General features: G+C 39.4%; 1 protein-coding gene across 1 annotated transcript in view; it reads right to left on the bottom strand.

The window, feature by feature from the left end:
• Lmo7 (LIM domain 7) overlaps positions 1-25,380 on the bottom strand; it is a gene marked incomplete in the record, with an annotated part of 227,110 nt that overhangs the window by 38,542 nt on the left and 163,188 nt on the right. The window contains 7 exon segments of the mRNA XM_029567275.1: positions 2,815-2,844; positions 3,804-4,523; positions 6,003-6,284; positions 7,166-7,418; positions 11,356-11,554; positions 16,048-16,161; positions 18,715-18,745. Coding sequence (XP_029423135.1) covers positions 2,815-2,844; positions 3,804-4,523; positions 6,003-6,284; positions 7,166-7,418; positions 11,356-11,554; positions 16,048-16,161; positions 18,715-18,745 — 1,629 coding nt within the window.

Raw genomic sequence — 25,380 nt, 5'->3', positions numbered from 1 at the left:
TGTATTTCCTTACTCTGAAGGCTCCAAATTACAACCAGATTTGGATATTTAAAAAAAATACAAATATGCTGGGCGTGGTTGTATAGGCCTTTAAGCTCAGCAGGCAGATTTCTGTGAGTTCATGGCCAGTCTGGTCTATACAGGGAGTTCTAGGCCAGCGGGGGCTACAAGGAGAGAATCTGTCTTTATCGTCCTCTTTTTTTTTTTTTTTTTTTTTTTTTTTTTAAAAAAAAAAAAAAAAAAAAAAAAAAAAAAAAACCCACCAAACAAACAAGTATAACAAACATCTGGCCTTTTCAGTTGAATTTAATAGTATTTAGGGGAAGGACAGGAAGTTTAAGGGAAAAGGTATTAATCATAAAATCACAAAGTACAATTTTCTTGTTGTGCTCATTCTATGTGATGCTCCTGACACTTTTAGCTGGATTTGAGGAGTGCTATCGTAAAACCCAACTTCAGTCAACTTACACATGAGTGTCTGAGGAATAAAGGATTCGAAAGAACCAACATCAGGCAACTTTTATGAAGTATAAACTCCATTAACAGCCTTACACATCAAATAGAAATTCTCCAATAATGTTAAGGGTCCTCAGCCTCAAAAGCAAACATGAATATGCTTATTTATATTTCTAAACATATTTCCATCAGATATTATAGGATTCTTTAATTTAAAAAATTGATGTTAAGGCTTGTGTGAGACTCTGAAATTACCACTAATTAGAATAAAAGGACAGAACAAGGAATTTCATTTATAGATTTAGCAACTAAATCAGGCTTCTCAGCAGCGACGCTATTAACATTTCAGCCAGAATATCATTTGTTGCAGGGGCTGCCCTGTGAATTGTAAGGCGTGCACAAGCACTGAATGTAAACAGCACACACACCTGGCTATGATAGTGAGAAGTAGCTCAGATAGTACCGGGTGTCCTCCAGGGAAAAAACAAAATGCTCAGAAAATAACCCAGGTGAACTTAATATTCCCTTTCTTCATTCCCCCTTAGAATTCTACAAAATCCTTCGTCCAAACTCTATAAGAAAAAAGCCTTAATTTCTTTGAATGCAACCTCATACTGATTTCCTTGTGATATTGATAACAGATTCAGTGGTTTAATCACATTACAATATTGTTTCTGGATAGTCAATAACAAATTTATGTCAGAAGGCCACATGACCAGATTGCCAAACGTCATAGAACCATACAAATGTAAATTCATTCAACACAAAGACAAACATAATAAGAACTGATAGCCACATACAAAGCAACTTATTAATAAACAGGTACTACATGCCAAATAGAGGCTATTGAATTGGTAAAGCTTAGTAGTAGAGTATGTGCTTATTAGCATGCACAAGCACCAGAAACTAAAAGAGCAACAACATATAAAGCAAGCCAGAATAGCCAAAAACTCAAAACATATTACATATTCCTCTTTAAAATGGTGTTTACCATGAAGAAAGAACTCATATAATGGGCAGTTGTTTTTTAATTACACAGTATCAAGCAATGATGCTTTTCTAGTATATTATGTTCCAAGAAAGCTCACCAAGCATAAACATGAACTGGGCTATACATTAAACTCCTATATGTAACCCAATTTTTGATTTATGTTCTATTTTAGCTATAGGAGATCAATATAAAGAAAGCATTAGTAACTTGTAAAGCATAGGGGAAAAAACCCTATATGACAAGTTGGTACACAACTGCTCTAGACAGAGCTGAGTTTCTAAAGACACGTTGGGTTCCATTATTTGAAAATTCATGCATTATTCATTAAGTCTCAAGTGACTGATTATCGTGCTTTATTTGTGTACCTTGGCACTATACTTCATGGGAATGTTTTTAAATAGCCTTTAAAACAAATATCGTGTTATCCAAACAACAACAACCTTGGAATTATCTACTGGAAATATATGCTGTTGACTGCTATGGTTCAGAAAGATCCTCGGCTTTCTGAAGTTAAGTATTTAGGTTTTCTTATTGGTAACTGTGGTTGGAGGGAAGAGGGGGGGTAGCAGAGTGCTGGGAACCCAAAGCTACATGCAAACTAGGCATGAATCCTACCATTGAGCTCCACTCCTGCCTACGGTAACTGGGTCACATAATACCCCTAAACAAGGAAGAACAGGTAGAGTCAAGTCAGAGAGGTAGTTAAATGCATTATATGCTCCCAAGGAATTGAGACTCTGAGTACTTATAATCCCTTTAAGAAAAGTAGCCGGATCAGATATCTGTTTATGCTACAAAGTTAAATGTTATAACTTTCTACCCTAATCAAGAACCTTGAAAATATTTCCAGCACTACCAATGGAAGACTGAAGCCATCACCATCCCCACTGATGAAGCGCCTCATGAGCTAAGTACATGAAATCTGTCAACTGCAAGCAAATAAATGCTAATGTCCTTCCCACCCTAGACTTTCTAAAATGTATCTTTGTTGTTTATTGGGGGGAGGTTTAACAACCAGAAACCAGAAGCTCAGTGTATTTAGGAATCAAATATCAAAGTAAACATAGTCTTTGGCAAATGTTCTTGTTACTCTTAATCATTAAATTTTCAAAAAGAAAAAGGGGATGAAGGTAAATTTTAAATGTTTAATTCAACAAAAACTATTGCTTTATACAACACTTCATGTGCTAGACATTCAAATACAAAAATATTACCATGAGACTGCAATGTTAATAAAAAGTTAAGAAAATCTCATGCACCGTGCACAACACCCCCATTTAGCCACATGCCAGGAGAGAGGTACAAGAAGTTACACAAAAGACAAACAAATATGCAGGTTTATTTTTAATATGAACCATAAAACTTACCCATTCTCACCATAAATCTTTTGAAAGAGTCTAAGAAACCAGAAAACCAAAAATTAAAAAAGGTCACTCTCCATAATTTTATTAGTTACTAAACATTCATTGTCAACAACTTGAGCTTCACTGGAGATGGGCAGATCTGAGCAGGTTGTGTCTTCAGCAACTTCATCGAGTTTTACATTTTCATCAAACTCCTATCTCACGGAACTCAGATCAAACAATATAAACATTTTCTCAATTTATTCTGAGCCAACAAAGTTTAAAAGAAAGGCCCCTACTATCATGAGCTAAGTTAGATTTGGGGCTACTCATTTTAATAACCCTCATCAGATTTGCCCATCCCCAAGTTTAACCAAAGGAACAATTGTCAAAAAGTCAAGCTATATGTGTTACTGAAATGGACACAACTACAACCATATAGAATCCAACAGACAAGACAGTAAATAACATTCATGCATCTTAAGGAAGTTTGCACTAAACTTCATGAAAAAAAAAAAAAAGCTACAGATTGATAGTCCAAGATACCTAGGTCAATAACAAAAATCAAGTTAAATGAAATTTGCAATACCATACTTTTAGGTGAATGTTTAGCTCAAGTGCAAAATATGAGAAACACAAAACCAAATTAGCACTTCTCTACTACAGAAATGCCTCGACATGAAAGTGAAAATCTGTAGATACAATTAGAAAATAATATTTTTATCGAACTTCATATTGCAGTATGGTGCTAGAAACTTACAGATTAAAGGCAAGCTTTGCATATATACCTTCTTAAATTGTCTGAAGATGTGCAAACATGGCACTGCACTTCATAAGATGACTAAAAGTTTCTCCCAAAGCTAAATAATTTTTCACAGGATGCTTCAAAATGGCACACAACATGCAGAGCTAAGTGAACTGACGGGTTTTTTTCTTTTTTTCTCTTTTTGCACAAGAAAAGTTACACACGATCATCCATTACAAGCCAAATCCTTGCAGAAACACACTCTGACCTCTCAACCATCAGCCGTTTCCTGTGCCTAAGCCTGCTGGCCTCCCGGATGGCCTCCCACTTCTGCAGGTCGGCTTCACTGCAGGGGCCAGGCTTGAAACTGATGGGAGGTGTAGCAGTTCCCAGCTTCCAAGACTGGATCTTGCGAGTCAACATGTCATCTTTATTCTGCCGGCAGGAAGGAACTAATATTCTACAGCTGTTACTATTTTCTTTGGGTGGGCATGTCCTTTCAAGTACACAAAGAAATTTCGCTTGAATTTCAGGAGGCAAAGTCCAGGGTTCGGGGAAAGGGACCGGCTGGTACCTATCTGGGGCCCCAGACAGAGGCACTTCTTTCTTCTGTACTGGAATTCGGCGAACAATCATATCATCTTTCTCTAAATCTGGAAGTACGTCTTCACCTTCCCGACACTGCAAAATTATATCTCGTTCAACAGGATCATCTTGCTCAGAGAACCTTCTAAAGTCTTCAAAAGCTCGAAGAACACATGGATTCGCATGGAAAGCCCCAGTTTTTCTAACAAAGAAATCATCATTTTCTAAGTCAGGATCCAGGGCTGGCATCTCAAGGACATCTCCTTGATAGCCGGGCACATGAGGGAGGTTCTTTCTGCGAGTTATGAGCCTTGGGCCAGAGGTGGGATCGATTCTGACATTTGTTTCAGAAGACAAGATGTCGTCAGAGTATGTTTGGAGGGCCTGAAGCAACAAAAACTGACTGAAGCACAGAAGAGAAAAAGGAAGGGAGAATCTTATTAAGTATAGGAGAAGTTAATTAGGTAGCAGACCAACTAGCACTGGCACTTATCATGCAGGAACACGGGAGGGAATCTTGTAAACAAGACCAAAGTTTAACACCATTCTCTGTGACTTTCCTGGGTATCACCTACAGAAACAACAGTAGGGTGTGCTTCCAGGAAAAGTAGTACTATGAAGGCCGGGTGATGAGTCTACGTAACTCAGACTGAGCACACCTCCCTGGCAACAGCATGGGCACCACTTCTTGTACCAACTTCCTTATCCCATCAGTCATAGTGGCCTCATCCCCTAGAATGTGCCCAGAGGTAGCTGGCCATCACGAACTTTAGGCAATAGTACACGCCATGATGAACAGAAAAAAAAAATGGTCAAAAGTCTTATAAAAGACCTTGAGGAATTTTTTTGCTTTGCATTCTTCAGACTTGCCCTTCCCAGCCTTTATCTAAAAGGAGTTCAATTCTCCACTTCTTTGTAAGTTGAAGCAATATTTTTTAAAAAGCATTTATAATGGCTTTTCAAAAGGATTTTCACATATAGACTGTCATGCATATATTATTAATATATATTATTAATAGCATGTTGAATACTATAGAGCTTGAACAGTCACACAGAAAGCAGTTTGTTACATGCTGTGCTTTTATTCTGGTCATTTAAGTTTCTATGACTCATAGTCAAGGCTAGGTTAACTGTAACAGTAGAAGCAGTCAGACAGGGTGTGTAAGGCTAGACCCAAACAGGTAGCTCGTGCAGATGGGTGCACCTGGACTCTTCCAAAGCACCACTGGTCCTCCCAGCTGCATGGGTGTCCGGTGACCTGAAGGCCTGTTTGGTAGCTAGTTTCAGCAAGAGTGAAGGTCTTTGGCAGTTGCTGTTTAACCTACGCTCTGCCTTTTCTATTCTACTAAAAATGCTGGAGCTTTTGAGAGAGTCCGAGTCCTCATCCTCAGAGTCAGAATTCCTTCTGCTGTGAAGTGACATGGGAAAAAGGAGGAAGAAAAGAAGCACACAGAGAAGAACATAGCTGAAATCAGTGCCAGGCTATACCCAGGTATAAAAGAGGGACTTGTCAGGATCCAGAATCTCATTTGCTTTATTCAGTTTTTTTTTTTATTACAAATAGAGATAGTTTATCAGGAAAGGAAGAAGGCCCTCCCAGGGGTGGAAGTGAGCTAGTGAGCTAGAAAACTTAGCTCAAAAGCCTCGTTTTGGTTTTTTTAACACAGTCTTACTTTGCAGCCTGGGCTACTTTCAACCTTTCAACCTTCCTGCCTCAGCCTCTAGAGTACTGGGATTCTAGGTGTGTGCCTCTGGCATAAGTGTAAACATTCCTTCTTCCAGTGTTAGGGGCAATCAGTCTTTCTCTATCCCTCATTAAAAAACACACCAGACAGGAGTAAAAAGTGAACACTGGAGAGCAGAAACATGCATGAAGACAAACCTGAATCCCTGAAATTCCTTATACCATGGCTTATAAGATTCCCTTTTTATTCTTTTCCAGTTCATATCTTCTGGGGTCCAACATTTGGGAAGAAACTGATCGACAGAACTCCCTGGGCTTGGAAGAATGGGACTTAGCTTTCGTACATAAAGATCATCCTTTATAATGTTGGGTATACTTGTTATTTTTTCTTCTTCCTCTTCCAAATAACAAAAGGAAGTTGAAGTTTCTCGGACTGCTGGCCAGTTCTCTGTCTTGGAGCCCCAAGTCCTCCTCTGGTTACTGTTCAAAATATCCAACCAGGTTGGTTAAGTTACCGAGTGAGCCATTTGTGCACAGAACCCCTAAAGGCATGCATTTCACCTCACAAGGTCCACACTACTGTGAATGAAGTCAATTAACTCCCGTTCTCAACACCACAGCTCCTAAAGACAAAGTTAAGACATGACAGCAGTACCTCACTTTAGAGAATAATTAGATACACAAGGTCAAGGACGTTTAAAAAGAATCTGTGTTAAAAGAAAAACAAATTCCAAACAGACTGGGTGTTACTTTTGAAGTCAATGTGCAGTATGATAGATACCCAGACCCAGGACAAATATATTTCTGACCTCCTCAGTGTGTGAAGCCCAGTGGCTAATGTATCTGGAGAAAATATTTGCAGACTAGAGTTGAGAGAGGTGGGCTGTGAGCTGAAACCCTCAGGCCTCTTTATCACATGGAATCTATGGTTGGCTAAGTCATCCAAAATCACATCAGGCAACCTTCGTTCATCATCAGTGTCTGAACCACTTTCAGAACCACACACCTCCATATGGAAAGTTGGATTGGAAGAATCATTCTTTGCTCTGCTAATTTGATAGGAAATTAAAGGAAAAACAATGGAAGGAAACACGCAGGGCTCACAATGAACCCTATCTGTGATCCAGGCAGCTGAAATATGAACTGAAGGCATGCATCTAAAAGAAGACTAAGCACTCTAAAACAGAACAACTATTTTCATCCTACATAAGACCGAAAATAGAGGTAGGAAAACAACTTCCCATTAATGATATGCATTACCTACAAAACACAGTAAGAGCCATTCCCATAACCACATTAAACATTCCACCAAATTCATTCAGAAAGCCCACAGAATTCCATCACCACATCACATGCTATACCTTGAAAACATTCCATCTGCTTCTGTGTAGACCGGGCTGGCCCAACTTCTTCTGTTATCCTCATTTCTGTCTGTCTTTTTCTTCCTCAGAGGTGCTGGCACATAGGATGGCTGTCTACTTTTGTTAGGTAAGAAGCGATTGAATGGTAGAGCAGACTTTGGTTCAATAGATGAAATCCTTCGGTAGGACATATCATCTTTGTTATAATCCTGCATTTTGAATGTAAATTCCCAATCTGTGTCACTTTCACAACCTAAAAAGAAGGCACAGGAACTTGCTTTACTCTGCAGATTATTCCTGCTGAAAGCCCCCAGCTATTCTCTTCTCCCTTGGAAACTCAGTGCTGTTAGGAACAGCAGGGATATTTTTAGCAATTTGTCATGAAGTTGTGATAAGATCCATTAGGAGGAACTCACTTTGCATACTGGAGGCACATACCTACATTCTTTTGCTGTCACACATTCTAAGCAGAAAAATCCCCAATCTCCTGCTCAAGCCCTTCCCTTCCTTCTTTGCCTTCAGGATACTTCCTAGAATTTACTGATGTATAATAAGTGTGAATAAAATCTAGCAATGGAATCAGGCACTTAAAATGAGATACCAAAGGAATTCTACAGAGCCTCAGTAATTTAAAACAAGGCAGGCAGCTATCAAATTTACAGGCAGGGAGAGTAAGCACTGAAAGGGAAGATTGCACAAGATTGCAAAGGAGAAGGCTAGACCTGTCTAAGGTCATTCGCACAGACAAGAATCCCACATCACAGAGGACAGAGCAGATGGCATCTGATGTCCCAAAGAATCAAGTCTTAGGCCAACATGAGAACATGTAATACAGGTTTCCTCCCCTGAGAAAAAGCATTAGAATGGGAACCTGGTCCTGTGATTCAAGGTTCACTCAAAAGAAAACTTAACAAAAAAACTTTGATAGATCCAAAGTCAGACAGAAATAGTAATATATTCTCTAATTGCGGTGCGGGGGGAGCCTGCTCTTTTAAAAATACAGTAAGGGGGCTGGAGAGATGGCTCAGTGGTAAGAGCACTGGCTGCTCTTTCAGAGGACCTCAGTTCGATTCCCAGCACCCACATGGTTGCTAACAACCACCTTTAACTCCAGTTCCAGGGAATCCGACACCCTCTTCTGACCTCCGCGGGCATTGCATGACACAGGTGCTCTTACATACATGCAAGCAAAATACTCATACACATAAAATAAATATTTAACAAAATAAAAAAATACAGTGAGAATGAAGAGAATAACCATACAGATCTGTTCAAAGGGAGTAACTCTTCCCCGCCCTTCTTTTTCCTGCCTCAAGTCCATTTGAAGGGAGTGTCGCCTGTTTCTGACTTGGATCTTCCAGAGCCCAGGTGCACACAGCACCTCACAGCTACCTGCTCTTACATTCAACACCTTCAGGTTAACCTGACCTAAGCACAGTTTTCTCTTCCCTCCTGCCAGACAGGAATGTACAGTAAACAACACAGAACGGTTCAAAAGAAGTGGTTTGACACAGCTGTGTCACATGAACATGGTAAAAGGAGAGTCAGGACACAAAGCGGGAAAGGACAGGTAGCCAAGACCAGGGGGACCAGAAGTCAATAAGATTTAACCACTCACCCTATAAAAATTTAAGTGCCAATGTTTGCTTACCAAAACCTTGTGAAATTTGAAAATCACAGACTATTTGGCTCTTGAAGTTTTAAAGGTACAATCTTTTTTTAAAGTGCTTTTTTAATTAAAAAAATACTACAAAAACCACATTTGAATTGTAGTTTGTAAAATTGTTAAGTCCCAGAAGAGACAACATCATTTCTAAAACACTTCCACAAAGAAAGTAGTCTTCCTTATCCCAATTCCAATCTTTTTCCATGATACATTCTCCAAATTTTATATTGTCTTGATGAGAGGAGATGTGTGCCCGAAGAGGAGGTAAAAGCAAAGTTAACTATATCTCACCCATTTTTTTTCTTACCAAGAAAACCAGTTATTAAAGTTACAATATTTTTAAAGCTAATATAGTTTGTACTTGCATAGATATGACTCCTGATAAAAGTTTTCACACAGAACTCAAGAAATTTATATTTTCCTTATCCTAAAACTATCATCCTAATGGTCATGACCACCCATTTTAATGTTGTAGGGAGCAAAATTTTAATGTAGTAATCATAGAAAAGTTATATTCTCCTGGAATCCCCCCCCAACACCCTACTTAAAATTTCAAAGGCCTCCACACTCCTTAATCAAGGTCCCTTTGTAACTTCTTTCCATAGACCCAGAAGTGATTTCTCTACGGATTCTGTTTTTGATCACACAAATCAGGCAGGAACCCAAGTGTCAGAAGAAGAGACAGATGGTGGACCACTACCTCACTATATTTTGGTGATAAATTTGCATATGCCACAAATCCCACAGCCTTTCCCTCTTTTATTCTCTGATAGCCAGATATAAATTAAAACACTGTATGTCATGGGCTCTTCAGTCAGGACAAACGTAGCGCATCGAGATTTTCAGTTATAAACTTAGATCTATTTCCCTACAGGTATGATCATTGTCATCTGAGCTCTGAAAATGTCACACCTAGATAGCAAACAGCCAACAAATACAGTAGCAATTACAAAGGTTAATACTTAAGCGTTCACATTTTACCACTACTACTACTTTAAAAGTTAAAGTATTTAGCTTGTCTTATGCTTCATTAACTTTTGGAAAACAAATTATACATTGTTTGCTGATGTTGGAGAGTTTTTACAATAAAAATCTTGGGAAAAAATATGTATTAATGTCCATAATAAACAAAATGAAATCCCCAACAATGGAACACAAGTTCACGACCAGAGCTCTCGTTTTTTTTGTTGTTGTTTGTTTTGTTTTTTTGGCTTTTTTTTTTTTTCCTGGTAATGATGATAGAAGCACAGAAATACTTTAAGAAAAAAAAATTGAGGGGCAGTACTGGGGTTCAAACAGGGTCTCATGAATATTAACCATGTGCTCTACCACTAACCTATATCCCCAGTATTTTAAGAAATTTTATTTCTGGTTTCTACTTAGACTAAATTCAGACTACCCTACATGAATATTTAGTCAGAACCTTAACACTACTGAGTAGCCACAGAATTAAGACATTGCTTTTGGGGGGGGGGGTCTTTTTTGAGACAGGGTCTCCCTGTAGCCCCAGTTGTCCTAGAACTCACTATGTAGACTAGGCTGGCCTTGAACTCACAGAGATCCTCCTGCCTCTGCCTCCCAAGTGCTGGGATTAAAGGTGTGCACCACCACACCTGGCTTTATGTACTAAAAATGTAATTATTTATTTTGTGCGTATATGTATAGATTGAGGCTTGCCATGGTGTGCCTGTGGAGGTCAGAGGACAGCTGGCAAGATTCTCTTCTTCTAGCATTCTGGATCCTGGGGATGGAACTTAGGCTTGATGGCAAATACCTTTAGCCTCTGTGCCAGCTCCTAAAACCCAAAGATGTGCATTTCAATGACTGATTTGACCCCAGGCTTTTGACTTTAAATGAAGGTTCTTTCCCACAACAGGACTTGCATTAACTTGTCCTCCCATACCTAATCTGTCCTAGCTTAGAGCAGACCACTACCAGAAGATGCTGCCTGTCTCCATGTTACCCAACCATCAAAGTTTAGCGATAAAGTATTAAAATGTTTTCCTCTTCAGTATTTCTTAAATCTTTTTGGTAAAAGTAAGCCAAGAAAGAAAATTACTCAGAAACTAGAGCAGACTTCTTACAGAATCTTACATATTTTATGTTTAGGCATATGAGCTAATAGGTCTTAGAGATACCTGTCAAGAAGCCTCTATCACAAAAGAGAATCTCATTGACAAAACAGATCACAGTGAACTTGTCAGACATGGCAGCACACACCTTTAATCCCAGCACTTGGGAGGCAGAGGCAGGTGGATCTCTGTGAGTTCAAGGTCAGCGTGGTCTACATAATAAGTTCCAGGACAGCTGGGGCTACAAAAGACCCCCCCCCCAAAAAAGGAAAACTGTCATCATGGGGAAGGAAGCAATGAAACACCCAACTCACACAGCTATTAACATCCACATCTTAGTGAGATTTTTGTCTCAACAGCTGTTACTCCATTTCTCTACTTTCTCTTGCCCCCCATTTTCTCTTCTCATGCAAACAAATAAAAATAAACTAACAGACAAAAATGCAACTCACCTTCCCGTCCACCTCTAAGTGTAAGATCAGAGGAGCAGCTAGTCAGGGACCTAGACCCCAATGAATCCAAGCTTTCAAAGGAATCTTCCCTCCTATGGCTGCCTGGAGGGGCAGGGCACTCTCCTCTCTCGGGACACCAGATGTCCCCGTACCCACTGTCCCGGCCACTTCTTTTCAGGCTGCTGGAATCTTCAAGAGCCTGAAGGAAACATTGTACAATGATCAGAAAGTGAACATAAGGTCTAGTCAGCTTATCTAGAGTCTCTTGCTTTAGGAAGTTCAGATCTTCCTCACCTAGCAATGAAAAAAAATGCAAGTTGGTGGTGTGGCCAACTGGTCTAAGGATTTTTGTTTTTAACTTTAAAAAAATTTTTTATTATTTTTATTTTATGTGTATGTGTGTATTGCCTGCATGTAGGTAAGTGCACCCATGTCGTGTAATGCCTGCATTGGTCAGAAGAGGATGTCGGATCCCCTGGGACTGGAGTTATGGACAATTGTTAGCTGTCCTGTGGGTTGCTGGGATTTGAAAACCCTGGTCTTCTGCAAGAACAACCAGTGTTCTTGACCACTGAGCCATCTCTCCAGCCCCAAAGATTTTTCTTTTAGACTCTAATAAAATTGTCATAAAGCTTCCATTTAAGTCCATTCTTGGTCTCATTAATAACATAATTTAAGAACCCCAAGAGGGAATCCTAATTTGTGCTATATCACTACTTACTCTCAAAACAAAAAGAAAGAATTTTATGGGGACAGTGGTATAAAAATGATATATTTGAGTATTTGAGATATTCTGTATGAACACAAAAATTCAACAAAAACAAATTTTTAAATAAACGTTTTAAAGTTAGAACAGTGAATATATACGTCTTGGAATTCATTTGTTTCCCTTAATTATGAAATCTGTGTAGTGTTGGCAACTAGATGGCTGTTTTTATTGAATCAAGGGTAGCATGCATGCATGCTTGCTGACATGTAAGACTTCTCTTCCATAGAACTAAATAAAACATTTTTTGGTTTATATAGAAGTACACAGAAATAGGACAAATGATATTACCTATAGGTTTATAACACATATAGAACTGACCCAAAATAAGCTTTTTAAATTGACACTTCTCTGAAATAATGGCAAAACTTAACTGGACTTTTTAAACATTATTTTTTAATTATTCTTTGTGTGTGTGTGTGTGTGTGTGTGTGTGTGTGTGTGTGTGTGTGTTTGTATTTGTGTGTATGAATGTGCAGGTGCCTGAGGAGGCCAGAAGAGGGTATCAGATCCCTTAGAGCTGGAGTTACAAGAGGTTGTGAACCCCCTGATGTGGGTGCTGAGAACTGAACTCTGGTCCTCTGTAAGAGCGGCAAGTGCTCTTAACCACTGAGCTGTCTCTTTAACTCCGTAACTGGATTTTTTTTTTCAAATTAGGACTTAATTTAAATGAAAATCACAAGGTTACTTTTAGGTGAGATTACCAATAGTCAGTTTAAAGAACATAGGAATTACTCATAAGATATAACGTGAACTTCAATTAAATCATGATTACTATTTTTTATAGATTTAAAAAAATTTGAGAGAGACCATTTGGAAAATTCATTCAATAATGCAGAATATTTAGTAGATTTCTTAAATGTATGTTGTAGCTATAATGAAAAATATTCTTACTATTAAGAGATGCACTCTGAGTACACAGGAATAACGTGGTATCTGAAATTTACCTTAAATAGTTCAATAAAAATACAGATGGATGGACGGACATTATTAGATGCAGCCAAAATTGAAAAACTAAGGTAAGGTCACATGAATATTTACTGTGTGATTTTCTTAGCTTTTTATTATGAATACTTTCAACATATGAAGACGGCTGGCAGGTGCTCACAACAAATATCAGCTGCTGCTTCGGGTCAACTTTTGACTAAATCAGACTCACCAGTTCATGATTCAATTGTCTGATGAGTGTTTGAAGTGTCAAGAAAGCCTGGTATTCATCCTGGCATTAAACTTGACGCCACAGCATGGAAATGCCTGGACCTGCCTTTCACCTGCCATCCCCAGCAGATGGGGAAGCCAGGCCTGCTGCCAACAAAACACTTCTCAAAACATAACAGTAAACATCCTAAAGTAAATCTTTAACTGCATCAAGTTTCTTGAACATGTACCTGTGGGAATCTCAAGTCAACAAAATATGACTTCTGACATCATAAATGTTGAAGTGACTGACGATGGGCCACCTCACCCACCTCACCTCAGTTATAACATAACTGGCCCTGGAGTCTGGTTTTTGAGGACTTTACTCTGACAAGGCCCCTAAAATGAGAACTCTCCAGTTTACAATCTGACTCTTAAACAGATTTTATAATTTATATTCCCGATTGGCATTAGCATTACCAGTGAACTGGGAAAGTATGCTGAATATAATGTCTCTTTTTTTTTTTTTTTTTTGAGACAGGGTCTCCCTGTAGTCCCAGCTGGCCTGGAACTCACTACAAAGACCAGGCTGGCCTTGAACTCACAGAGATCCACCTGCCTCTGCCTTCCGAGTGCTGGGATTAAAGGCATGCGCCACCATGCCCGGCTAATGGCCCATATTTTAACAGAACAGATGCAAAACAAATGATATAGTCACTGGCCTCTAATGGCTTTTCCTACTTGGTCATGGAAAAATGGAACATAACAACTGTTTTATCAACCAAACCCCTTTTTACCCACTCTGACTTTGACACTGGTAACAGGAAACAGTAACTGGTAAAGAGGTATTCCGAGCACAAACTCTGCTCTGAGATTATTCATCCTGAGTCATTGCCATTAAAAGTTCAAGATGCTGTAAAGACCACTAGTCCATACACCCAAATCCCACATAGTTTTTAAGTGCATATCTTCTTAGCTCAAACAACTGTGAAGCCAGGTTTTCTTGTACCCAAAGCTCCCTTCAATTCCCCTGTAAGAGCCTTGCCCTCCTCCATGACAGGGATTGATCTGCTCATTGGTCTCAGACAATTGTGCTCTGTGTGGCTGGGTCATTTGCCATGACTGAGTGCTTTCCCAATATCTAGCACAATATACATGTATGGCAATATTCCAACTACTACTTCAATTAACTGACCCAAGAAATGTGCATAAAGAGATGCCTACTCTTCTGTGTGGATATACATATGTATTGGGGTACTGTTGCACATGTGTGCAAATGTGTGTAGAGGTGGGAAGTCAACTTCAAGTGTTGTTCCTCAGGAAACATGCACCTTGTTTTGGGGGGTGGCAGGGTTTGTTTTATTTTAACTTATCTTTATTTATTTATTTATTTACTTATTTATTTTTGAGACAGGGTGTCTTGTTGGCCTGGAGTTCACCTAGTTGGCTAGACTGGCTGGCCAGCAGGCCCCAGGGACCCTCCTATCTTCACCTTCCCAGTGCTGGGATTCCATAAGTTTACCATCACACCCAACTATTTATGTGGCTTCTGGGGATAAAACTCAGGTTCACGCTTATTTGAAAAGCACTTTACCATGTGGGCCATCTCCCCAAGCCCCAAGGGCTGCCAACTCCTTACAATAAAAAACAAAGAAACAAAAAAACAACTAAATCTTTCAGGTCCTATAATCTCATCTCTTGACAAAGTATGTGATAGATGCAGGAAAAGTAAATTTTAAAGATATGGATAGACAGATGTAGGGCAAGACAATGATTTTCATCAGGCCTTGAAGTTTCTCTGTTCCAATCATAAGTGACATTTATTTCATTATGAGAATGCATCAGAAACCAACAATAAATACCTTTCTTGTTTAATTATTGGAAAATCCCATAAAGCAAATACTACTAATCAGATGATATTTTATCATTTTGAACATACATTTTCTTCTGAGCCTTATAAATTCCCTGGATGAATGACCCAGAAGAAATTGGTTTTACCATTAGGGCCCTATAAACAAAGATTTTGCAGGACAAATTCAGTCAGTTTCAGTCTCAGTCCTCGGCCCTTATTAAATAGCCCTGAAGCTTCGAAAGCTTGTTCCACTGATATGAAGGCACAGAAATATCTAGAAAAAGAAGAGTTCTAACTTTCAAACCTCATAAGCCAGGCATAGTAACTCATGCTTGCAGTCTCAGAACTTGGGAGGTAGAAACAGGAAGAACAGGAGTTCAAGGTTATCTTTGATTACCTAACAAGTTCAGGCCAGTGTGGGTTACATGAGACCCTGTCTCAAAACAAAATAAAACTTTATCAAATTTCACTTAGTATTCATTACTCTTCAAAAAACAATGGCAGTGTGGTGATATTGGAATATGGTCAACAGAGATAATTACCCATGATAAGAACACATTAATATAAAGAAATTGAGTAACTCCTATAAATCTTAATAGTCCTGGGAATACCTTTTTACTACAGCATGAGTTCATAATGAGTATAGAAATAGGTAAGCTATATAGTGTGTAAAAATCGAATGTGTGTGTCATCAAATTACAGAAAATAAGAGATAAAATTCTATACCTTGGAACCTGCCTTGAAATACATAATCCAGTCCTTGGCAGGAACACATAAAATCAGAAAACAAATCCATCCTGCCAACCCAGCCCTACCTGACAGATGACAGACAGTCGCTATGTTTGCTGCAGAGGAGGACCAGGAGAAGGAGAAGGGAAGAGGACAAGAAAGCAATGCGTGCCTGTAGTGACCGGCTCATATAGATGTAGTTCCTTACCTTAGTCAGAGCTTGGCCTAAAAGAGTCTCAAAAGCCTTCAGATTCAGATAAGGACCATTGTAGTAGGGATTATTTTGTGCTTTTCTTCCCAGCCAGTACAAGGTTATCAAAACCTGAACAAAAAGAACAAGATCAGTCTATTTGGTAACCAATTACAAGTTTAAATGCAGGTAGATTACAAGTTCAAATGCAGGTGGATAAATGGTAGCTCCTATTACTTTATGGATGAAAAGTAAACTCTTAAATTTATGATAAGGAAAAGGTTCACATTTAAAAAGAAATTTAATTATTCCTGCTAGATTTTATTTCTTTCTTTTTTTATTTTATTTTTATTTCTTGGTCTTTTTCTTTTTAACTTTTACAAAAACTTTATTGAGAGTTTCATATATGCATATAAGATGTTTTGATCAAATCCATGCCTACTCCCTCCCCTCCAACATTCCCCCCTCTGAAGAGGTAACCTTAAAATCTTTTAAGGATTAGATACAAGCTCCCAAATACTTTTGACATTTTGACATTTTTTGCCTTTGGAACAGAGTGTGTTGCTAACAGGCCCAAAGACATTTTGACTTTTAGCCAAGAAACTGACATTTTTGGGGTCATTTTACCCTAACTGCCTAGCCAATTCCTACCTCCTATTCTTATCACACCATCCTCTGAAGGGGTTACCCAAACTGCCAATAGGGAATAGGGACGCAGCCCACTCTGGCTCCATTCATGCTGAACAGGGATGCAGGGTGAGGCAACTGGAGTACCCCTTCAGTGGGTCTATCTAAAAGACCCCCAAATTGCATAACTCTTGTCTCTAAGGGGAAAAGAAAGTCCTTGAATCATGAATAGGAAATGTGAAGGAGAAGTAAAGGTAAGAGTAATTAGCATTACAAGTTCTAGACAGGGAACTAGAAAAAAGAACAGGGCAATTTTCAAATGTTCATATGAGAGTCCACTGGAGTTTCTTGACAAGGGTTTCCAAAAACATCCCTCTATTGTGTTCTTCCTCATTTTTCTTTTGTCTTCCAAGGCTGGACTAGTTGGCTGGGAAGAGTGGCTGGATACTCAGGTGAGGGTCCAGTGACCCTGCTTGGCACTCCTTTAATGAAGGAGCACAACCATCAACAAGCCCAACTGTGACTAGGTTTAGCAATCAGGCTCAGCCAAAGTTGTGATGATGGTAGTTATTTCATGCAGAAGGGACTGCTGGTTCTCAGATGGAAAAGCACAGATTCCAAAGGTAATCATATACTCTACTCTTAAGAAACCAGTTTTTTCAATGTATATTTTTATTAAATTTTTGTGCATCTCATACAGTGTCTTAATATTTAGATCTCTCCCCTATATGCACCCCATATAGCCCACCTGCAAGAGTTCATGTATTCTGTCATATATGTTGGGACTTTCGAGTCAAATTTGTGTCCCCAGATGTCCCTCTGTGTGAGTTCAATAATTTTAAGAGGAAAATACAAGGATGGGGGATATAGTTCAGTTGGTAGAATGTTGGCACTAGCCAACAGTTTGGTTCCCAGCATTGCATAAAACTGGGCCTGTTCGTACACATCTGTAAAGCCAGCACTTGGAAGATGGAGGCAAGAGGATTAGAAGTTCAAGGTCATATGTGTAGCCAGGCTACATGAGAAACTGCCTCAAAAGGGGGTGATAAGAGTAACCATAAGTAAAACTCTATGTGTTTGTGAGAAAGAGAGCGAGAGAGAGAGAGAGAGAAAATGAGAGAATGTGTGTCTGTGCATATGCAGAGGTAAGAGAACAGCCTTTTTTTTTTTCAGTTTTTGAGACAGGGTCTCCTTGTAGCCCCAGCTGACCTGGAACTCACTATGTAGACCAGGCTGGCCTTGAACTCACAAAGATCTGCCTGCCTCTGCCTAGGCTAGGATAAAGGCCTGAGCCACCATGCCTGAGCCACCATGCCCGGTGAGAACAGCTTTTAGAAGTTGATTATCATCTTCCACCTTTGTTTTGAGGTAAGATCTCTTGTTTGTTGCTGTTGCACTATGTATGCCTGGCCCATGAACTTCTAGGTGATTCTCCTGTCTCTGCCTCCTGTCTCAACATTAAAGTGCTAGGATTACAGATGCACATTACTGCATTTGGATTTTTACATGGATTCCACAGCTCCAAACTCAGGTCAGCAGGTTTGCACAGCAAGCTCTTTTACCCACTGAGGCATCTCCCTGGATTGCAAGTGAAGTTTCTAATCTCAATACTTTTACAATAAAACTACAGACTACACACCTAGAAATCAGTAATTCTCAGCTTCCTTAATGAGGATTTTTTTAAAATAAAGCTGTCACTTTTAGATAATTATCTGTAACTGAAAACTGACTCTTCCTCTCCCAGCATCTCTAAATAGTGTTTGCCTTAAAGTCTAATCTGATAGTTTCCTACTTGCTCCCCTAAATCTTCAATTGAGTTTGCCCTTCCACATTAGTAGCACATCAACCAACCTCCAAAACCTAATCTTTCCTCTTATACCAAAGTCAGAGAACATAAGCTCTAACCATGCATTGTGACACATATATTTAAGCGTACTTAAGAGTCTAACTAGTTGGTTTCTAGTTAAAATTTAATTAGAAAAGATGATACAGCATATCATCTTAGATTCAGCACTATTTCATAGAACGTAGAGTAAAAGCTATTTATAATATTCTTACATTTTTCACTCTCCTGTTAGTCTCTTCTTGCCTGAAAAGAAAAACACTGATTAGTAATGCCCACAGATCTGAAATTATTAACTATTACTAAAACTTCATTTTTATTTTAAAGCTCCATGAATATTAAGATCATCTGGGAGTTCAGAAATGTTAAAACACATAGCAGAAAAATGTCTCCATGGCCAATGATTTAAATATTATGGACTATATTCTCTATAAAAAAGAAAGGGCTTTGCTTATCTTATCATTTTATCTAATATATTCATGCTACTTGGTGGTTTGTTTCCCTTAAAGCAATGTTTAAACCCAATCGAGTTGTTTTTTAAAATCAGTGTGTGCTTATGACAAGAAAATTGAGGACAGGAACACACACACACACACACACACACACACACACACACACACACACACAAACACATGCTCCACTAAAAGAAAAAAAAACAAACATCTTTGCATCAAGTTTTCCTCTCCATTTTCTGCAGTTTTTCTCTCAAACTGCTGAGAGATCCTGGCCCGGTAGAAGCTGAAAGTTGTAGTTTAATAAATGGCCATGAACTTTCACCTGAAGAGTCCCCAATTTATTACAAGCATGGTGGGTCATTTTTGTTCACCTTTAAAAGAACATGATGTTTACAGGAGAATCAAAAGGAGGCAGATGTCACCTCAGTGTTGAAGAAGCAACAATGTGCTATGGAACAGAGCTAGGCCACCCTCGCACATGTTTCCATCACGTAGACACACAGCACCAGTGAGACTCCCTCTGTAGGAGTCTGAGCTAAATGGCCTCTGAAATAGTTTTCAGCCTAATTTTAACAGGTCAAACATAAAATACATGCATACGCATACTGTTAACATGTATGTAGAATACACACATATAAAACAGGTAACATACAACACACATTCATACATAGAGAGAAAAAGACAAATGTTGAAGAGAGCTTTCCAAGTATCTGTAAGGCAGTGATTCCTTTTCACAGAACAATATGAAGCAAACTGCATTTAGTAATATGTATCTCTCACCCCTCAAAAAATGTCTCAATAGAAAAATCTAAAAACCCTCACATTACATTACCTTACTGGGAGGAATGTAAATGGTACAACTATTTACATTCTGATCCCACTTAGTCCTATCTATTTAAGCTAAATATGCCCATATTCCATGCCCTACTAATTTCATTTTTAGGTATATGCCCAACAACAGTGTTTTTATTTGTTTACCAAAATTATACAAGACGTTTACAGGAGCTTTCTGTTACAGAGTACATACACAGTGAAATACATGCACGTGGGAACAAACAGTGGCAACTGCATTCAGCCCTATGCTCAATCTCACAAGTGATGGGAAGAAAATGAGTACAGATTAAATGAATGGATTAGGGGCTGGAGAGATGGCCCAGTGGCTAAAAGCACTGGCTGCTCTTGTAGAGGACCCAGGTTCAGTTCCCAGCACCCATGGTGGCTAAAAACCATCCCTAAGTCCAGTTCCAGGGGATCAAATACCCTCTTTTAACCTCTGCAAGTACTGCATATATGGATGCACTTATATGTGTGTGCGTGTGTGTGTATATATATATATATACACACACATATACATATATGTGTATATATACACATGTAGGTGAAACACTAAATAAATGAATGAATGAATGAATGAATGAATAAATAAATAAATAAATAAATGGATTAGCATAAAGTAGTAAAATAGGCAAAAGAAAGGCCTGTTGTTAGAATTAAGATAACAATTAGTCTTGGGGTAGAGAATGGGAAAAGGCGGTAGCAAAGGGCAAAGTCTCTCAGATGCTGGGAAATTGTACTTTGATATGGAAACTGACTACCTAAGCATATTCAGAAATCTTCAACCTGTAAAATTTTCAACTTATGACGCTATCTTTGAATTGTACATTTATAATACATATACTTTTCTTTATGTGTATTATACTTCAAAAAAGAAAAACTAAGAATAAATTTTACAGCCCAAGTACTCAAACTATAATTTATTTCTTCGATAAAAAGAAAATCATCTTGCCAGGTGTGGTGGCACACACCTTTAATCCCAGCACTTGAGAGGCAAAAAAAAAAAAAAAGGAAAATCATCTTGTGAAAATTAGTAACTTTTTTCCTCTGGAAATCATAAGTGGGGAATGTTACTAGAAACTGCTGTGAAAACAACTAGCCCTTTGTTCAAATAATGACTAATGTATCACTTCAAATAGTAAATTATCCAAAGCTCAAAAGTACCATGAATATGTAGAGGCAAGGGTATACAGGTGTCAAAGGGATCTCACTTTTATCATAAACACACTCTGAACAGCAAGAATAGAGTACTCTTGACCCCCTACCTCCTTCCCACAGTGCAAAACAAAGGTTTCCAGTCCAAGGCCTCCATCTGCTTTTAACTTTTTTATAATGATAAGCCATCTTTGAAAATGCAAGGTAAGACCTCCTACTCTACTAGATACAATAGCAGTGATCTTGCATTATTGCCCTCCATTCATTTTGCATTCCTTTCTAAATATGAGCATTTACAACATGCTCCTGAACATGACACAGGCCAGCCAAATTGCTGTCCTATCTGAAATGGAACGCCAGGAATTCAGGTGGTCAATGGTTTGCTGGAGTAGAGTTCACACTGACGCAACATCCCGGTGTATAAAGTCAGGAACCAGACAGCTCTTGGGCTTAAGTGACCACAGGGTACAACCCCAAGGCCTTTTAAATAAACAAGTGGAGACAGGAAGCTCAAGGTAATAAGCCAGCTTACTACACAATCCATCGGAACTGAAAGTAAACCTGCCCTAGTCCAAAGATGAGTAATTCCCTCACAGCCATTGTGTCCAAAGTTGACATAATACCATGTTTAAGGAGGAAGGGTTTGGGGTCAGATATGATTCCCACTGGTTATATTTATTTGGGCCATTTACTTTCAGACTTTCCACTCCCGTCTGATAAACTGGGGATAATGTCCCCTATTTCAACAGATTAAGAGGAAATATACAGACTAGGATCTCTACCCTCATCAAGAATTAGTCCTCAGACCATCAGCAAGGAAGGGCAGGGCCCTCTTATTTCCATTCTACCCACAAAAGCCTCTTGGTAAAAGCATACTAGATGCTAATGTTTAAGTTGTAACTTGCCTAACACTCCTAGCTTCATCCTGTCCTTTTCTGTATTTATAACCATCCTCTACATGCAGTTACTTTAATTTGTTTTGTGATACTGGGGATGGAACCCAGGGCCTAAGGTATCCTAAGCAACCACTCTACCACTGAGTCATATCCCCAAGCCCTGAATTTTATTAAATTTTTCAGCCTACCATGAGAATCCAAAAAGTTCTGCCTTGAAACAGGGTGTCTCACAGAACCAGAAGCTTACTGCTTAGGCTAGCCTGGCTGGTCAGTAAACTCTTAGGATCCACCCCTCATTGTTGGGGCTACAAGGCACATGTAGTCACAGCCAGGTTTTTACTCGAGTGCTGGGGATTTAAACCCAGATACTTATGTTTGTAGAGCTGGACTGAGCCACCTCCCCAACCCCAAAAGTTTCCTTTAAATCATATTTAACCCTTCAAAAAAAAAAATGTAAGTCTTTACAATCATGTATTCAATAACCCCAAAAGAGACATACAAAAATACAAAAACAAGCTAAATCTTGCATGCTGTTCTCTCTTAAAAAAATAAAAAGGTAAAGACTCCATATCTACATAAAAAAAAATTTACTGTAAAAGTGATAAAATGGGGGCTGGAGAGATGACTCAACAGTTAAGAGCACGGGCTACTCTTAGAGAGGATCCTGCTTTGATTCCCAGCGCTCACGTGGAAGCTAACAACCATCCGTAACTATAGTTCAGGGGATCTGATGCCTTCTTCTGACCTCCATGGGCATTGCACAACACGGGTGCACTCACATACATGTAGTCAATACAGTCATTCACATAAAATAAAAATAAGATATTTTTTTTTAAAGTGATAAAATGGGTCAATAATAGTCAAGTCATCTTCAAGCATAGCTATCTTGAATATTGTGGCAACCCTTATTCAATCCCTGGATCATGCACTAACTTTAAATGCTGCATTTAATACTTGCAAAAAAGCAAGCAGAGTATAGCTATTCCACACCGTTGCCTGAATAGTTCAGACAATTCCTTTGCTGCCTGACAAAGAATCAGCACATACGTGCCCATCACAGACCTTTGAACTGTGCTACCAGGCGACTCAAACAGCTGGCATCACCGTACCCTAACAGCCACATGGTATACTTAGACCATGGAACCTCTAGCTCTAATCCTTTTGCTACTCACAAATTTTAAAAAACTGGTAGGGATCAGTCAAGAATTAATTTTTAACCAGAGTACTAGAGAAATAAAAGGTCCAATCCAGATACCCTGACTCTCCTCAAGAGCTGCTATTCCAGGTTCTTCCATGAGGAGGCAGCTCAGCTCGGGGCTCTGGGGTCTACCCTGTGTATGTGTTCTGACTGCACTTTGACCTCTGTAAAAACTGATCCTGGTGCCTCACTACCCCCAAAGGCCCATCCATAAATGGGAACAACAGCATCAACCTCACTGGTTGCCAATGATATTCAATAGTGCTTAAGTCTGGCAGAGGAAGATATTTCAAGACTAGTCCTAGTTATCTACTTCAACCAGGCTTCTGGAGCTTAGGGTAGTGGCTGAAAGCCAGCCATCTTTTCCCCATACAGACTCTTTTCCCCTAGAAGAGACATTTCTCTGAAACATAGTTTTCAACACTAACACTCTGTCACATTATATTTTCCTTGACCTCTTAATATGGATAGCTTTAAGTAAGAATCTGAAAGTACTTCTAGAAGAAGATTGAACAAAGGACAAGACACACTGGCACTATCATCATCCAAGCATGCATGATGACATCAAGCCAACCCTCTCCACCCATCCTTGGGGTACCAACGCTGACAGCAGTCAAATACCCTTCAAGTTTTCCAAAAGCTCAACATTTGTTGGGGGAGGGATTGTCTGCACAGAAGTTTAACATGAAAGGTGAAAAGCCTCACCCCAGGACTGGTAGGAGGGCTCAGCATAAAAGGGTACTCACTGATAAGCCTGATAACCTGAATTCAGTCCCTGGGATCCACATGGGGAAGTAAAGAACTAAGTCCTGCAGTAGTCCTCCACAGTTTGAGAAGAAAATACTAATGGAAGAGATTATAATATACCACAACTGGTCAGCTGTGTTGTAGTGTGGCACCCAAAGTATTTCCAAGAATCTTTAAAGAGCTAACTCTGGGCCCACACACTGCACCCCCCACAGCCATGCCTTCTGACCTTATTAGTCACTTTTCTGTTCTGTGATAGAAACACTGACCCAAGCAACTTTTAGAAGGAAGAGTTTATTTGAGCTTATGGTTCCAGGGGAATGACAGTCTGTCATGGCAGGGAGGCATGGTGGCTGGAGGTGGCTGGACCAGGAGCAGCAGAAGCTAAGCTCTCACATCATCACACAGGCACAGGAAGCAAGAGAGCAATGGGAGAGACTGCAAGGCTTAAGAACTCTCTAAGTCCACCCCCAGTGACATGCTTCTCCAGGATAGCCACACTTTCTAAAACCTCCCAAAATAGCACCATCATCTGAGGACAAAATGTCCAAATTCTTGGAGCCTATGGGGGACATTTTCATTCAAACCACCAAATTCTACTCCCCTGGTCCCCATAAGGCTCATGACCATATAAAAGGCAAAATGCATTTAGTCCAACTTTAAAAGTCCCCGTAGCCATTATCAGTTTCAATACTATTCAAAAGTCCACAGTCTCTTCTAAGACTCAGATAAATATCTGAACTGTAAGCCTCTATAAAAATCAAAAGACAAATTACATACTCCCAACATACAGTGGAATTGAATACACATTACCATTCCAAAAGGGAGGACTGGAGGGATAGTAAGGAAAAAACAGATCAAAACAAGACCAAAAACCAGCATGGCAAACACTAAATCCAAAGGGCTTAGATGGCTCAGCCTCTCTAGCTTTGCTGTGTGCAACACACATCTCTCTCAGGCTGGTACCACTCCCTGTGTGCAGGTCTTCTTGGAAGATGCCTCACAGCTCTGACATCATGAACTTCTTGGGGTCTCCATTGCCAACCAGGCTTCACCTTCACAGCTTCACGCAATGGCCTATCAGGGCCTTCTCTAGGCAGGGGAACCCCTGCTTCATGCTGCCTGGCCTCCCAGGCTCTCTGAAACCTCGGAGGAAGAACTGATGACCCCTTCACTCTTCCATCTTTCATGCCTCTAAAGCTTCTAAAGCCAGCACCAGATGAACAACAATGCCAAGTTCGACTGCAAGTTTGGGATGGACTCCAGCCTGCTTTATCCATTTTAGAAGCTTTTCTCTTCAGTGGTCCCTGCAGCATTTTCCTTTCACAAGGGGGAGGCTTAACCAGGTGTGGTCTTGCCCTGGAGGAACTCTCTCGATTGTTTTAGTTTGAATCTCTAGGCCCCTCCTTAATCACTTTAATCCCTTTATCAATGGGATCCTCTCCATCACATGCCAGGGCTCCAACATTAATCTTCCTAGTGCCCTTTTTTAATCCATCCTGCACATTCTGTATTTCTTTCTGCTGCATTTGCTCTTTTCCTCTGTAAATCTGTATAATATTCACCATTAATAGTCATGTCACCATTTCTATATTG

Source organism: Nannospalax galili, unplaced genomic scaffold (assembly GCF_000622305.1).
Source record: "Nannospalax galili isolate Female #2095 unplaced genomic scaffold, S.galili_v1.0 scaffold181, whole genome shotgun sequence".
Classification (NCBI taxonomy): Eukaryota; Metazoa; Chordata; class Mammalia; order Rodentia; family Spalacidae; genus Nannospalax; species Nannospalax galili.
Note: the sequence above shows the minus strand (reverse complement) of the source record. Positions and strands in the feature narration are given on the sequence as shown.